Below are 17,518 nucleotides of genomic sequence, written 5' to 3' on the forward strand. Positions count from 1 at the left end.
TACTGTAAAGGATGCGTTGTTGAAAATGATGTATAACAACATAGCGTTTTCCCAACAGAGAAACGTTAACACTTTCTTTTATTATGGCATTATAGGGACGGGGGAAGAAATTCAGTTCAGTTAGCATTTAAAGGCTAACATGGAATTTGTGCTTCTATAAAGAATACATGAAGCAAAACATCCTTCAAAACTTGCACTTCTCTGAATTTTGCAATCCAGTTCTCCAGACAAGTAAATGTGCACAAAAATGCATGTACTAGGTGGGCACAGAGTACATATAAATGAAAATAACATACAAGAATGCATTGCATTAGGCAAAACTACGTACTATATTGATATTTCTTGTTCAGGAAGAACACCTGAACAAGGCTTTTGAAATGAAGAGGCCATTAAAGTAACATAGTGTAAGTCATGCCTCACCAAGCTGGTGCCCTCAGGATGTTTTGTACTACAATTCCCATCAACGTCAACCAGCATAGCTGTGCTGGCTGGGGCTGATGGGAGTTATAGTCCAAAAATAATCCTGGTTGACAGAGGCTGGTTTAAGTCCTAGGCAAAGCAACCTATTTAATTCACCCGTGGAAATGCCTGTGTGAAACATGACAATAAACCATGATCAGGGAGACAATGGTTGTCCTCTCACGCTCCACCGTGTTACAGCTTTGGACGCATTATTCTCCTCAGCCAACCTATGAATCTCGACACCTTGGTATAAATCCCATATTTCCCCTCCCTTGCACACCCTTCCCCCCAGCTGATTACACCAGTCACAAAATAAGTGTCCCCGTATTGAGTCACATGTGGGCCTCCGCTGTCTCCCTGACATGCATCTTGGGCTACGGTATGGTAACCAGCACAGAACATATTTTCAGTGATTGGGAAATTGCTGGACAGCTTGCAGATATGCCTCTCGACATAGGGGACATCAATTTTTTTGAGCGTGGCGGATACTCGGCCTCTTTCGTGGAGGCGGCCAAAGCCACTGATCATACCCTTTCCTGCTCTCATCAGGACTTGATTTGCAAAGTCGGCAGTGGGAAGGCACGCAGGGATCACGTTTTCGGAAAACTGGATAGGGGTCTTCAGCTGAATGAGGGCTATATCGTAATCATAGGTTGCCAAAACAAATTTTTGATGTACGTATATCTTCTCCACTGTATGAACAGTCCCTGTTCTTGCGCTCACCGTTGTGTTCACTTCCCCTGTGTGAGAACAACACAGTATAATTATTACGTGATATAAATATGAGGTGCATTGGTATTCAAAATGGGTGGTGTTGTTATTAATCTCCCCCCATTAGAATATACCGGTAATAAAAACAACAACATTTGTACTCCACAACATTTGATCCAGAATAAATACAAAACTTGCTGATCTCTTCTCAACTCATCCAGTCCTTGCTCACAAAACTATGTCTTTCCACCCTCCCAGAACCCCAACTTCTTGATGTTTAATGATAATAATTTTGACACCTATTATTTGACACCTGATAATATATTTAACCAAATTAACAAATAACTTTTTAAAAAAATTCAATGGAAGAAAGAACGAAGAACAGAGAAGGGGGATGAAAACGGCAATATTTTCTGAGATTCTGTGGCAGCTGCCTGAGGTAAGCAGGGGTTGCGCACACCTCCTGAATCACCAAAAAGTTAAGGAAGTCCCGCCAGGTATCTTCAAGATGATCTGCATTTTCTCTAAGGCTGCATGCACACTATACACTTCCTGCTAAATATTTGAAGGACATTTGAAGCGCATTCTTTCATTCAAAGAATTCTAGGAAGTGTAGTAGTCTGCTACTGGGAATATTTCTGGGACCAGTCTTCCCACTACACATAGCGAGGGCAGCTTATTTCGGCAGTCACTCAAAGGTTGGAAACCAATGGCAATGTATTATTGTTGCATTTTTCCTGCCAGGAAAGGGAGGAAGTAATTGTGGGATTTGCTCTCTCAGGTGACAGAATAATTTGTCCAGCTTGGGTTTTATGCACCTCGATATGTGTGTGCGTGCACACACACACACACACACTCACCATTTGCAGCTCTGACTCAGACAGGCTGGCCCTAGATGTTCCATGATTGGGACTTGCACTTTCTGTAAGGTAAAGGTAAAGGGAACCCTGACCATTAGGTCCAGTCGTGACCGACTCTGGGGTTGCGGCGCTCATCTCGCTTTATTGGCTGAGGGAGCCGGCATACAGCTTCCAGGTCATGTGGCCAGCATGACTAAGCTGCTTCTGGCGAACCAGAGCAGCACACGGAAATGCTGTTTACCTTCCTGCTGCAGTGGTACCTATTTATCTACTTGCACTTGACGTGCTTTCGAACTGCTAGGTTGGCAGGAGTAGGGACTGAGTAACGGGAGCTCAACCCGTCGTGGGGATTTTTGAACCGCCGACCTTCTGATCAGCAAGTCCTAGGCTCTGTGGTTTAACACCCTTCTGTAGGTGGGTGCTAATCCTCCCCACCCCCCGCCAGTGTATTTTCTCAGTTACCACTGATATTCCAAAGCTGCAAGTTGCCCCACAGGGGAAAACACCTTTCTTTGAGCACCACAGTTCATACCCAATTCATTCACACCCACCTGCCCACTTCTGATTTCTTTTTTTTTAAATATCCCATATGAGATCAGTAACACACACACACACACACACACAACCACAGCTCACAGCCAAAGGCTTATTTACAAAACATGAATTTTGGTGAGCTATTGAGCAAGATACTAAAAACTATTAGTGATTACCTCTGTGTACCTCACCTACCAAATTTTTTTTGTTTTACAATTTAGCGTCTTTGAATAGGTGACAAAAATCGAAAATACCCACCAACAACAACTTTCAGCGATTTTGTCTGATTTATACAATGAGCCGCGGTAAGCACATACATTGGGTTCAAAATGGTCCCTCCACAAAACCCTTCTCCTGCATCATCTATCAGAAGTGCCTGAAAAAAGAAGCAGGGACAAAAATCAGGATTGCGTGAGGAGGTAGCTTTTTTTTCTGAGGGAGAAATGACACCGTAGGATGTATTAAGTCTTCTTTCTAGAACACCTGTAAGAATCAAAATAAGGCAGAGCCAAACGAGGGGGGAAACCAAATAAGGACATACAAAGACAGGGAAGAAAAGAAAAGAGCAGATTTACAAAAGCAACTTTTAAGTGCCTGAGTGACGTGGTGCATTTCTGTCAGGGGTTTAATGGGAAGCAGGGCCGGATCTACCATTAGGCAGAGTGAGGCAGCTTTCTCAGGCAGCAGGGGAAAGCTAAGGGGCAAGGAGTGGGAAAAGCTGTGAGGGCCATACAGCCTGGCCTGAGCCCCAAAACTCAGCCTGCTGCCTGCAGGTGTAGCGACGAACTCTGCCCCATCAACTAAGGCTGAAGTAAGAGTTTATGAACAGAGAATGGAGGAGATGCCATCTTGCCCTTTGCCTCAGGCAGCAAAATGCCTTGATGGGAAGAGTCCAGGGTTGGTTAAGGAATCGCCAAACTCCAATTCCAAAAGAGATTCAGTCAGGATGGAACATGAGCTACATAGTCTACTTCAGAATCTGAAGTCCTGTGGGTAACCTGATGAGGCTGAAGGTTGCAGGCCCATAGCCCTGGATCTCTTCTCGTAAAAGCTATTTATTGCCTTAAAAAAAAAAGTTTAAAAAGAGGTAATCCAGCCAGCCACAGCCTGGAGTGGGGATCCTTGCTGTTCCCCACTTTAATACAATATGGGAGCAGTTAAAAATGATAGCATCAGTGTCCATTGTTAAATATGGATAATAAACGAGTATATAATATTTATACAAGAGACATGACAGAGTAACTTACCTGCCAAGGACACTGGCCCAGTTTACAATCCTCTCCGTTAACTATTCTGACATCACGGTCCTCGTCAGGATCTTCTTCGACCCCATACAATGGCTCTTCATCTTGGGGATCAGGGCTTGGGAAAATCTGTGTGTCATTATAATCCAACTCTTCTAAATAACTTGCCTCTCTCTTTGCCACCTTCTTTTTCTGAATCCGACCACATGGATATGGAACTGCAAAACCGGCATTTTAAATTAGGCAACACAACCAAGCCAACTTGCGCCAATGAAACAAAAAAGTCAATCTTTTAAAATATGCCTTTTCCTATGGAGGGCTGAAATATTATTTTTATTATTATATTTATTTATGCCCTGCCCTTTTCCCTGATGATACTCAAGACAGATTACAGATAAAAATAAGAACCATTAAAACCATAGAAAAAATAATTTAATTAAATAATTTAATTAAAAATAATTAAAAATTAGAATCTATAGAATTAAATCTCTTTCTCCCTCTCTGTCTCACACACATCTATTAAAATTTTACAAAAAATTACCCAAAAAAGCATGGCGCAAGCCCCCTCATTAAAAGCAGCCAGTTTCCAAAGGCTGTTGGAACAAGAATGCTTTCACCTGTTTCACAAGGAGGGAGCCAGTCCAGCTTCTCTAGGGAAGGAATTCCAAAGTTTGGGAGCAGCCACCGAAAAGGCCTTGTCCCACATACCTACCAAGTATATCTGTGAGGGTGGTGGGAGCTAGAGAAGGGCCTCTCCCAAAGATCTCAAAGCCCAAGCGGGTTCATATAAGTCCTTCAGACAGCTTTGACCCAAGCTGTTTAGGGCTTTCTTAGCCATAACGAACACTTTGAATTGTGCCCAGAAATAGATTGGTAGCCAGTGTAGCTGTCTGAAGAAGGGAGTCATATGCTCCATATAACCAGCCTTGGGTCAAGAAACTAGCTCCTGGATGTGGCTTGGATCCAGGAAGTTGAAAGGTGGACAAAGTAGGTGTTATGTACTGAGTTACGGTAAATAGGATCCAAAATGCAGCAGTCTGATTGGTCCTAGAACAATAGGATCCAAAATGCAGCAGTCTGATTGGTCCTAGAACAATAGGATCCAAAATGCAGCAGTCTGATTGGTCCTAGAACAATAGGATCCAAAATGCAACAGTCTGATTGGTCCTAGAACAATAGGATCCAGAATGCAGCAGTCTGATTGGTCCTAGAACAATGCAGCAGTATGATTGGTCTGCAGAAGCCACCCAATCCAGCTCCAGATGGAAGTGAATCCACAACCTGATTGGCCTACAGGAGAATTCCAGAACTGGCCAATCACGTGCAGCCCATTGTGTAAATAATGTATATAAAGCAGATACTTTGGGGGGGACTTTCATTCCTCCTCACCACTATGAGCTGAATAAAGAGCATGAAATCCACTCTCGACTCTGAGTATATTTCAGTAGGTAAAGAAGGGAAATCAGAAGACAAAGACCCATTGAACTCAATGGAGCATTATTTTTGAATAAACATTCATAAGAGTGCCTTACGAGCCTATGATTACTTAATTTTCCTGTGACCAACTATCTTTTCATTGCACCTTTCAAATATGATGAAATTTAAAAAAGCACAGAAGAAAGACATAGGTCACCTTAAAATGAAAATATAAGCTAAAGGACCTTCAGATCTAATGGTCAAATGAAATTCTTTTTGAATAAAAAATTCTTTTTCTCAGACCCTTAAACCACATCAGAATCTGCGCACTCACAGTCAGAAACAAACTACAGTGGTACCTCGGGTTAAGAACTTAATTCGTTCTGGAGGTCCGTTCTTAACCTGAAACTGTTACTGAGGTACCATTTTAGCTAATGGGGCCTCCTGCTGCTGCTGTGCAGCCACTGCGCGATTTCTGCTCTCATCCTGAAGCAAAGTTCTTAACCTGACACACTATTTTTGGGTTAGCGTCTGTAGCCTGAAGCGTCTATAACCTGAAGCGTCTGTAACCTGAGGTACCACTGTATATATAAATAATAAAGGATGCAGAACACAAAGTGCAGATAGAAGTATTTTGTGGTTTTATATTCTGATTTTATCCTGTGAACCGCACTTAGACCTGCGGGTATAGGGCGGTATATAAATAAAATCAAATCAAATTGAAATAAATAAATAAATAGATGCGGAACATCACAGAGGTTTAGATATTAAATTAGGGTTTAACTTTAAAATGCATCTTTTGTGGCTTATAGTAACTAATCCTTAAAAAAACAAAAACACTGATATTGTTGGGTGAGGAAAAAACAAGGGGGGGAAATAGTACCTCCAGTGTCTCTCTCTTAACATTTTTTTTTTGGTACTATGATTTATTTTAAGGTAGAAGTCAAAAGAACAAATTCTATGAGTGCTTCTGAATGGCTATTTATTGTGATATGGGTGCTCTTTGTGCATGCAGGATTTTAATTTTGCAGTAGCCAGAAAATTTTGTTATCATCAATATGCCAGCCCATATCCCTCTTCCTCTGCTTTAACTGATTTTGTGAATAGAAGACACAACAACTTTAGACTGCTGAAGACTCCTGGAAATTTATGGATTTATTTCAGAACATGAAGAGAAAAAATGGAGATAAGAAAGTTTGAGAATATCCTTGTAAAAAGGGGAAAAGCAAACTCAAAATTAAACTGTTGGTAGCATTAAAAAAGACAATGCATTCAAAAATGCACCCCCCAAAATAAGAATATATAATTATAACAAGTTGCTTCAACCAAACAAATGGCTTCATACCTGTAGGAATGCAGGATTGTCCATTGTTTTCCAGAATATATCCATTGGCACAAAAGCATTCAATATTGTTTTCTACAAGTTTGCAGAACTGCTTACAGCCACCATTCTGCAATTTGCAGGATCTTTGTATGACTGTATAAAAGACAAATACATGAGTGCTGAAGAATAAATTAACACACATTCTTCAAGCAATGGTTAAAATGCTTTTTCACTGGGTAATTCCTTTGTGTTCTCTACTGTTTAAGCTAAAGCTCTATCAATGGACAAATGAGGCAATTGTTGAGGGTCACTGAAAAGCCAACTGCTTTTCAGGAAAATTGGTTTGTAGTCTAGCCATTTCATGACCGCAAGCCTGGGCATAACGTCCTCCAAGACGTAGCAACAATTTTGAAAACTGTGTGCTTTGCTCCAGTGGGAGAAACAAAACAGGAAGCCTCATTTATGTTTCAACCAGAAATCATGGTTTGTTGTTCCCTAACAAGCCACGATCAGCAAGCCAACAAAAGAACAACAAATTGTGGGTCAGGACTAGCTAGCTATTGTGGTTTGCTAGGGAGAAAGAAACCACAATCCCTGGAGGAGCGGAGTAGGAACAATTTGGCAGGAATTGCTCATTCACAATAAAACACAATAAGCCAGATAGTCAGGCTATCATTACGTGCAAATGCAACCATTGTGTGGATAACATAAATGCATAGGGACGTAAGAATCAAACCTGCTGGATCAGACCAGCATCTTATTCTCAGTGGTCAACAAGATGGCCATGAGAAGCATTGTTAAATACTTATCTAATACATATGGGAATCCTGTTTTGCTCTAGTTACATTTAAAGAGGAACGTTTTCTTCAACCCTGCAGTCAGATGCATAAGCTCTCCCCTTCCTTAGGATCTCACGGTAGGGAAAATGTAAAAGGATCAGGGAACTGAAATAATAGGTGATGTCTGCCTCTAGTTCCCAGCCGGTGTCGTACAGCATATTATTTATGTGTGTGTGTGGGGGGGGGTAAAGGTAAAGGTAAAGGGACCCCTGACCATTAGGTCCAGTCGTGGCCGACTCTGGGGTTGCAGCTCTCATCTCGTTTTACTGGCCGAGGGAGCCGGTGTACAGCTTCCAGGTCATGTGGCCAGCATGACTAAACCGCTTCTGGTGAACCAGAGCAGTGCACAGAAACGCCGTTTACCTTACCACCGGAGCGGTACCTATTTATCTACTTGCACTTTGATGTGCTTTCAAACTGCTAGGTTGGCAGGAGCAGGGACCGACCAGCGGGAGCTCACCCCATCGCAGTGATTTGAATCACCGACCTTCTGATTGGCAAGCCCTAGGCTCTGTGGTTTAACCCACAGCGCCACCCACATCCCTAGGTGGGGGGGAGAGTCCCTTAAACCAATAAATTAATAAATGGTAAGATTTTGGGATATGAAGGGAGAAATAGAAGCTGCAGAGGAAATCCTGGCCTAGCCTATGCAAAAGGACCTGGACAAGCATGGGCTGTTACAAAACAATGCAGAGCCACTGAGGGCCATTGGCAATGCAAGAGAACGTAAGGGGTGCCAACATGAATAAAATATTGTGGGGGCACATATTGTGTGCACATAATCTATCACAAGATGCAGTGCACACACAGCATTTGAATGGGAATGTCCATCAACTCTGTGAGGCTCAAGTCCCCACGAACGCCAAGAGTTGGCTCCTAAGTTTCCAGTGTGAAGAGAGACAAGTTGCCAGGGTAACTGGATGTAACATGACAGGAAGAGTTTAGGGGCCTTTCACAAAGCTTGGAATAGCTGAAAAATGCAGGACGATTTAGGTTGGCTGGCTGGGAGAGATGCCTTGGACTCGAATACTGTACTGTTGTGAGGGACAAGTCCCTCTTGAGATGAACATGCTGTAAGATCTGTAGTCCCTCCATCTAAATTCAGGTGTAAATATGTGAATAAATCCTATTTCTTAAAGCTATGACAGCCTCTGCCATGTCTCCAGTTCTCCAAAGGAACACAGACCCTGGTCGAGGACAAAGACCAGAGTTCAGCAGGGATTGGGGTGGCCTGTTAAAAATGGGATCTGTGTTTTACGAAGAGAAGGCCTGGGAGCAACGTGCACCTGAAGTAGAAAATGGAGGGAGGAAGACCAACAACCTTCGAGCTAGAAGGAAAACTAGCAGAGAGAGAAAGAGAGAGAGAAATGGTATTGGCATTTCCCACATTCATAACAACATATTTAGAAATGCTGTTCTGTATCGTCTCAGCCTAGGATGCTTGTATGGAGCTGTATGGAGCCCACCCTCAGAGAACATAGTGAAATAAACCAACAAAAATGAGAGTCACTGCCATTTTGCAACTGAAACACAACTTACCACTATCACAGTTCGGCCCATCATAGCCATCCAAACATGTGCAGGTATATTTATTAATGCCATCTTTGCACGTTCCACGGTCATGGCAAGGGTTTGAAGCACACTGATCCCCATCTAGCATTTGGGAAAAAAAAATTTTGTAATATAATTTATTGTTATCCAAGGTATTAATGAATGTGTTAAGAATGGAAATATGAGGTTACCCGGTGTCACTTTTTATACTGGCTTCCCAAAGTTCATCTAGTCCAACTTCCTGTCAACATAGGGCATCTACCACTATGATGTCCCTGAGAGATGGCCAGTCAGCCTCTGCTTTAAAACCTCTTACAAAGGAGAGTCCACCAGCTTCTAAGGTGGTCTCCTCCACTGTTGCTACAGCTCCTGTGCCTAAATCCTGCACATTATATTGAAGTAAGTTCCACTGAAATTAATAGAACTTATAAGCACACCTCTGTCGATGTGTGGGACATATAGGTTAAGAGCTAAGGGTTCGGGACCTTTCATTCCTATTGCAAAATGCTGATCATAAGCTCTTGACACAGCTGCTCACAGCTCTAAGAGTTGCTACCATCGTTTGAAAATAGGAAGCCACCTTTGCAAATGTGGATTGTAATCCCTTGTTTGATTTGGCTTGTCTCACTTTCTCTGCCATTTGTGGCAGAGGGCCTCGCTGTATCAGTTTTATGCAGCCATGGGAGAGTGGAAACACACAATTTAGCATCTCCGAACATTTTTTGTACTAAGATACAGGCTGGGGAGCATTAAAACATGGAGCTACAGTTCCTTTGTCACAATCAAAGTAGTTCACATTAACCTGGAACAACTAAAAACTGTCCTAGCTAAAAAGTTTAATTGAATCTGTAATAATAATAATAATAATAATAATAATAATAATAATAATAATAATAATGTATATCCTACATTAGTCATACTGTGAGTAGACTCATAGAAGTCAAGCAACTCAAATCTACTTGGATTATTGCCTTAGTTGGATATTACCCAATGAATCAACTAATTTATTTCTTATCTAATACATATCAACAGTATTTTAAAGAAATACTTGGTTGAAAAAAATATATGCATCCCTTACCTACGTACACATTCCAGAACTCCTCCTAATAAGAAAACAGCAGATTTTATTTACAACAATATAGCAGTTCTTCCAACAGCAGCAGCAGCAACAACAGCAGCAGTAGCCCTTCCCATAATTTGGCCATGTTAGAGCTCCAATGCCTTACTTCACTTTAGCTGTGACCGCTGTCCCAGAAGCACAGGTGTACCTGTTACGCTGGATCCGTACTCACCCCAATGAGATAGTCTTCAAACAGACTCAGCAGAACCCATCAAGAAATGTAGACCCATTTGTTAATTTTCAGACCACATATTCACTGGGCAGCAGTGCCGCTTTTGTGATCCACCTTAGGTCAGGCTGTGACCCAACTGAGGACCAGTATAGACAGGCCAACAGTATAGACAGAGTCTGCCAATTAAGGACATCTTTCAGTCCTCTGCCAATTTCTGCTACAGCATGCCGCCTAGCATAATGGAACTGCTTAAGGCACCTGAACTGATCTAGCAAACAGTACTAATGTTGTGTTTTAATGTAACCAGCCTTGGGACCTTAGGTGGGAGGGCGAGTAGATTAAGAATACTCTGTCAAGTATCAGCAAGAGCTGTGCATATATTCACAACTTCAAACTGATCTGGGAGTATTTGCAAAAGATAATTGCATTTGGTTTAATAGTAGCAATTGACTGCCATTACTAAATACTAAAAGAAAAGAAGCATTAGCTAATTGAGACACAATATTGCACTACCTGGACTAAGGCAACTTGAGGGAGGATGGCTGTTTCAGAGTTCCCCCTTTATCACTTCCAGATTCCCCGCTTTCCTACCAGTGGAATTCCTTTATTACCTTTACTCTCATCTTTCTGGCTTGTTGAGCAGATGGCCATAATTTATGATAGGTAAGGGTGAAGCAGACCACTCATGAAAGAGTCTGAGAATTATAAGGGGTTGGAATTAAATAAATGGCTTCTGGCCATTCAGTGCGTTGAACAAAATATTTGAGTTTATTATGAAGTGTGAGAGGAGCATAAAGTATTAGAGGGGAAGAAGAGAAATGCAATGTAAAGGTGTGGATTGATGCTTTTCTTTTATTTCTCTTTTGATAAACAGAAACCCTTTCTTCCAATGCTATGATTCTATGATTCTCCTTTCATAGTAGAATTAGCACGTAAATAAACAAGGAGATGATGTGTTGCAAGAAAGAAGGTAGCTGCTGTATTGTTAATTTTGTTTCATCACTGTAATGTTTGTAACACTCTAATATTTCTAATAAGTATGCCACATCAGTGTTAAGTTCCTGTTTTTCTTAACTTACTGTAGCTTCTATGCCTTAAGTGTCCTTAGTACCTTGTTACCTACCCTGTTAACATTCTTAATATTTCTAATGTTTTTAATGGCTTATGTTTTTGGTCTTCACCGTTCTATATCTTATGAAGAACCACTGTATCTCAGCAGTAATAAAAATAATAGAAATATGTTAATATTAATAAAGGAATCAGCTGCTGCACGCATATATGTAAGCATGGGGAAAGTATCATTTAAGATGCAATATAAAAACAGGGCCAACCACACACTACTGAGTGCACCTTCACAAAAGAGTTGTCAGAGTGGTATTATTCAACAGACAGTCTTGACCCTTCCTGCTTGTCCACTCCCTTTTTCATTATTATTACCCACAATTCCCCCCTCCTCTGCTTTGTCTAGGACAGGGACGGGGAGCCTTCAGAATGATGTCAATGGACTACAATTCCCATCATCTCTTACCCTTGACATTGCTGGCTGGGACTAATGGGAGTTGGATTCCAACAACGTCTGTACAGTGACAGATTCCCCATTCCTGGCTTAGGGAGAGAGATATGGAGAGATATGGCTGGGTTCCAGTTTGTTCTCCAGCTGGAAGAAGCAATAGTAGGGAAGAAGAGAGGAAAATAGTAGCACATGGAGAGAACGCTAGGGTATTGCAGGAGTAAGTAAAGGTAAAAGGACCCCTGACCATTAGGTCCAGTCGTAACCGACTCTGGGGTTGCGGCGCTCATCTCGCTTTATTGGCTTAGGGAGCCGGCATACAGCTTCTGGGTCATGTGGCCAGCATGACTAAGCTGCTTCTGGCAAACCAGAGCAATGCACAGAAATGCTGTTTAGCTTCCCGCCGGAGTGGTACCTATTTATCTACTTGCACTTTGATATGCTTTCGAACTGCTAGGTTGGCAAGAGCTGGGACCGGGCAACAGGAGCTCAACCCATTGTGGGGATTCGAACCGCCAACCTTCTGGTTGGCAAGTCCTAGGCTCTGTGGTTTAACCCACAGCGCCACCCGTGTCCCTATTTGCAGGAGTAGGAAGCTGTTAAATGCAGCTGACAGTTCCACTGTGAAGGCATGGCTGGTAGAACATAGCTGTCGGCCCTGTTTTGATCTTGCTCCAGAGGACAGAGGACAGAAAGCAGCAGTCATATGAAGGAAAAGCAAACACATTGGCCAACTTTGTCCTTACAGTTTTCTCTTGGTTTTCAAAGGCTTCTCTGGCTTCTTCCTTGGAGCACCTCTCTTCCATGCATTCCCTTTCAATGTTTCCCTGCCGAAACTCCTCAAAAGGAGAATTGGCACGCTTTGCTCGTTCCAAAAAATTGTTTGCCTTTTTATCCTGTAGAAACACTAAAGAAAAAAAACCACAACCAACTCATGTCTCGTATGCAAATTTTGAAACACATTACGGAAAACTGTTTTGCATTTATAGATAAATGTTGCACATGGATTCACGTCTCTACTTGTGATAGAAAGCACACCATGGTTGTTTCTCTGTCTCTTTCTGTCTCATGTGCATGTTGTATGAGGCAGCATCTACAGGGCAACAGTGATTCAGTTCTTAGGTTAGACCGCCTGGCTCATATGTTTGCCTATGGAGTGAAGATAAGCCACCCAGTGCTTGTGGTGGCTGCTGCTCCCTAGAGTTACTTCGCTTCCAGCCTTCTCATATTTCACTTGGGGGGAAAGGAGAAAGCCACTCCCATTCTGCAGCTGAAAACAGCAAGCTCATCCCCTCCCCAGCCCACCCACTGCATTTCAAGTGGCATTCACAATTGTTGTACACACCAGAGTGGGAGGAGGGAATGTATGCACTTGATGCACACTACCTGTTGGGTTTTTGCACCCCTTGCAACCTGCTCCCCATCTGTGCATGTGCTATAATCCCTGCATGAGCAATGGCTGTCTCAAATCCACACACCTCAGCTTAGCTGTGAACGTGGTTTAAGTTTTCCTTTTGAAATGAAGCTGGTTTGAGGGGAAACACATCAAACAGCAGGACTGCTCAAGAACCTACAGGATAACTCTGCATGGCAGGTAACGCCATGTGTACATGGATCAAAAAGGGGGGTGGTGTGGGTGCACTGGAACCAGAGGAAACAGCAATGTGTACACAGCTTTAGTTGCTCCCACAGCAGTAAAGTCCCTCTGAAACCTCTCACGATCATTGGATGCTTTCTTTCCATACAGCATGGGGTGAAGAAACAGGTGGCATAATAGCCTGTAGTTGCAGGGTGGGTGGCTAACACAGGCATCAGGAGACTTCCCTGGTCTATGTCTCAGGAATTCTCAAAATTCCTACTTAGACCACCATATTGGATTTCACTACATGCCACGAAGATGTGGAAGTAAAACCCATTATTCTGGGATTGCCACTCTGCACATCTTGTAAGCAGTCACTTTCTGCAGGCATCACCTTGTTGCTTTCAAAATTGCACACACTCCATCTTTTTGTAATTTGCTCCTTTCAGGGTCTGTAGTCTGTTGATGCTCTGTTGACTCTCTCTCACCAACTCCCTGGGCTCTGCCTCTAAAGCCTGATGGCCAAACACAAAGCTCTGGCCTTATCTTTGGTTCTTCCTCTTTCTCCCCCCTCCTCAAATCATTGCATAAATCTACCGATTCATCTGCAAAATCTCAGCTAAAACCTCAGCTGCATGCTCTGGTCATCTCCCACCTTGACTGTTCCAGCTGTTATCTCTGGCTTACACCTTTCATACCTTGTTCCTCTCAACTCTATCCCTCAATTTCTACTGCCCAAATTATTCACTTCTCCTATCACCCTGAAAATTCCTCCTCTAAAGTTTTCAATTGCATGGAGGAGGCAGAAGGTAGGTGAGGAAAGGCTTATTTTGCCTCCACATCTGCTGTTATGCTAATAATTATCAGCCAACACCACCCCCAGCATTTAAGTTGCACATCAAGTGCAAAGGTGCACTTAACACCAGTTTTTTTGGTCCCCTAAACTGGTGGCCATCACTACATCGTGTGTGGCAGCGAATTCCACAAATTTAACTACCTGTGGTGTGAATAAATCCTACCTTTTGCCTGACCTATTCCCTGACAACCGTTGAGGACTCCTGAGAAGAGGTTTACGAAGACCCAAAATGGGGCAGTATCACTTTTTCACTAGATGCTATTGTTTCCGTGCCCCTAGTCCCATCCCATATCGGCCACTTCAGTTCCCATTGTAGCCAAAGCACATGAAGAAATACAGGTCATCATTCGTCTGAGCCGATTGCATGTGATGTACATTATAATCCTAAGCAACTGTACTGAACAGTGGGTTACAGTTAAATTAACATGGCTTGCTTCCATGCCCAACCAAGTGTTTACTAACAGGGTGTTAACATTCATAAAGCCTATACTGCTTTTGCTGATGACATAAAAAGGAATTTAAAACACCAAAGCCAGCTACTTGATTAAAAATATCGTTCCAGATTGCCAGTGGGGTCTTGTTATATTGTATGTGAAGTTTTTATGAAGTTATGCAGTTCATAGCAACATTGGTGTGTTTGAGAGAACAAGCATATTAAATTTGTTGCCACAACTTCATTGATCTGTGAAATGTTATGATTCCCCCCTCCCCAACTAAAACTAGGTGCATTTCTTCATTTCATAGAAACATTACTTCCACTATCATTCTCACTGTTTCTTGTTTATTAACTCCTTCTGTGTCACACTTTTTATTTTTCTGGGAACAGTATTAGATATATGTTTCTGCCTTCCTCATCCGAAACATTTATTTGCTATATGAAGGGCTCTTTCCCTTGTCATGTGTATCATTTTCTCTCCCATCACCCCTGTAGCTGAAAGAGAAGGTATTTTTACCATCTCACAGACAGAACTATATTCCAGGGTGCTTTCCCATACCATTTAAATCACATTGAAAGCAACATCCCCCAGAAAAGAATTTTGGGAACTGTAGTTCCTCAATGCATTGTAGCTCTGTGGTGGGTAATCTATAGTTTCCAGGATTATTTGGGGGGGGGAGTGCTTTAAAAGTATGGTGCATATGCAGCCTAGAAATTAATTCCCACACCATACACAGGCAAGCAAGATGCATTATGCTGTATAATATACTGAGACCCTTTCGGTGGAGAAGACTTCTCTTAATCTGTGACCCTTACTTTCTTCCTACACACAAAGGAAAAATAATAATTCTTATTCGAAATCAATGAAAGCAATTGCAAGGAGAGACAGAGAAATGATTTAAGGCTCTCTTACCATTTCTTTCTGCCTTCAGGAAACTTGAGAGAGAAGTGAGAATCAGAATGAGGAACAGCTGGCTAGCCATGGTGCCTATCCGTGGAAAAACAACACACTGTTCTACTGCAGGGGCTAGTCGTGAATAAGGTTCAAACAGCACACTTCCTGTTGCTGGGCTGCACCTCTTATCACACATAACAAACGGGGTTGTGTTTGGATACGGATTCTCCAAATTATTGTGCTGAATGATAAGACATCCTGGTCTTTTCCAAGTAAGGTCATAAGAGGCAGAGTAAAGGCAAAGTGGTGCCTTGGATGCTTCAAAAAGCAGCTTCCCTTGCTTTTCTCCTCAGATATTTAGGCACAGAGGAAGTGTGTCTGTAAGTCAAAAGCTGATTACATTTACGGGAATAAGCCCTCTGTTCACAACAAAATTCAAAACAAACCCTTTTGGGCAATTTGTTCCTAATGAAGTCTCTCCCCCCCCCCCCCTTTCCAAAAACATTTTGTCATGGGTGTCCCTTTTCCAGTATCTGAACAAGAAAGTAAGAGAGAAGAAGTGAAATGCATATATTAGGGGTGAAGGTGCCTAAAAATGAATTACGTTAGTGAAAATAATATTCTAACATGCTTGCAAAAAATGTGCACCTTAGGTCAAAACTGCACACAAAAGCATGGTTACTAGGAGGAATTTGCACTAAAATGCTAAATAATTTTCATTTTAATTTTTTTTAAATCGCAAGCTGTTGCAGAAATGTGGAGAACTGAATTTAAGATTGGAAGAGTAAGCAACCGAGAGAACCATAATTGACATATCCTTTCATCCGTACTCCTCATTGGGAAGGTGGCCCCAAGGTGATCCTCTGATCATTTTGGTTGCTCTTCTCTGTACCTTAAATCAGCTGTATGTGCATATGGGTTAACTCAGTCTAACCTACCTCGGAGAGTTGTTGAAAGCGTAAGAGCTGGGATGGGAATGTACATAGCATTCACAAACCGTGTAGAGAGAAAGGAACGAAGCCGAGACAGCATCTCCTATCACTTTAAATACTTTGCCTTATGCAAACTGAATTAAGCATGTCCACTCTTTTTTTGTACTGAAACTTTTAAGACTGCAAGAATCAAATAAAATTCTTATTTTTCTTGTTGTAAGTGAAAAATGTTAAAGATTACACTACAATTATAAACAGCGTATGCTCCCTTCCTGGTCGCAATGTTAAAAATAATACTGAAGAATAAACTTGTGAAAATGTATAAAAGGAAGTGTTAATTCAGTATATAGCCTTTAATTGATATACGATGCTCGAAGAATGCTGAAAAACAAGTGTCAAAAAACAAAACAAGGAAAGTGCTAATGAAGGCTGCAATGCTGTGTACATTTATCTGTGATTAAATCCCATTGAACTCAACAGGCCTTAATTCTGAGAAGGTGTATGTACAACTGCAGTGCTAGAGGTATTCTGCATGTGATTGTTTAGCCACCCAATGTATTCTACGACATTGGTGTAAACTCCGTATGTGCCCATTGCCGCACAGCCTTTACCCCAGCTCACGATCCCTGTTAGAAACCACGTGTTCCTGTACTCAGTGGCGTGAGGCCCACCACTGTCACCTTCACAAGAGTCTCGACTCCCATCAAGGTATCCTGCGCAGAACATGTTCTTTGTAATGTTTAAGTTAGTGTGCTGAGCACATTCTTTCCTATGCATTTTGACGAGTCTCACTTGCATAAGTGTGGCTGACGTAGCCCCGCCTTCTAAGAGACGCCCCCATCCACTCACTGTGGAGTATTCAATGAAGCTCAGCACATCTGCAGCAAACCGCTGCTGAGGCAAGCATATGGGCACCACGTAATCTGTGAAATTGACAGGTGACGCTAACTGCAACAAGGCAATGTCATTTTCAACTTTTTTGGGAGAATACTTTTCATGGATTATGATTTTAGCAACTCTTCTTTCCTGTTCACCTTCTTCTTCCTGGTCTATCCTGTATTTACCTGGAAAAGCAGA

At 42.1% G+C, this 17,518-nt stretch overlaps 2 protein-coding genes across 2 annotated transcripts in view; both read right to left on the reverse strand.

The window, feature by feature from the left end:
• Positions 1-60: 60 nt before the first annotated feature.
• Positions 61-15,815, reverse strand: F10 (coagulation factor X). The gene is made up of 8 exons (XM_028728079.2): positions 15,528-15,815; positions 12,490-12,650; positions 10,020-10,044; positions 8,930-9,043; positions 6,573-6,704; positions 3,815-4,029; positions 2,826-2,943; positions 61-1,202 (listed from the first exon to the last, which is right to left on the reverse strand). The coding sequence occupies exons 1-8, from the start codon at positions 15,703-15,705 to the stop codon at positions 655-657; spliced, it is 1,491 nt and encodes a 496-aa protein (XP_028583912.2). The 5' UTR covers positions 15,706-15,815; the 3' UTR covers positions 61-654.
• A 960-nt stretch (positions 15,816-16,775) lies between these two features.
• MCF2L (MCF.2 cell line derived transforming sequence like) overlaps positions 16,776-17,518 on the reverse strand; it is a 129,770-nt gene continuing 129,027 nt past the window's right edge. The window contains exon 38 of the mRNA XM_077927662.1: positions 16,776-17,505. Within this exon, the coding sequence (XP_077783788.1) occupies positions 16,925-17,505 (581 nt within the window). The 3' untranslated portion in view covers positions 16,776-16,924. The remainder of the gene's footprint in view (positions 17,506-17,518) is intronic.

This window comes from Podarcis muralis, chromosome 4 (assembly GCF_964188315.1).
Source record: "Podarcis muralis chromosome 4, rPodMur119.hap1.1, whole genome shotgun sequence".
Classification (NCBI taxonomy): Eukaryota; Metazoa; Chordata; class Lepidosauria; order Squamata; family Lacertidae; genus Podarcis; species Podarcis muralis.

Excerpts from the sequence above, each read along its gene's own strand:
- F10 (XM_028728079.2), bottom strand. The coding sequence starts at position 15,705 with ATGTGTGATAAGAGGTGCAGCCCAGCAACAGGAAGTGTGCTGTTTGAA. Across the intron at positions 9,044-10,019 it reads GTTCTGGAATGTGTACGTAG|ATGGGGATCAGTGTGCTTCA; the intron begins GTAAGGGATGCA and ends CCCAAATGCTAG. Across the intron at positions 1,203-2,825 it reads ATCGCTGAAAGTTGTTGTTG|GGGAAGTGAACACAACGGTG; the intron begins GTGGGTATTTTC and ends GTTCTCACACAG.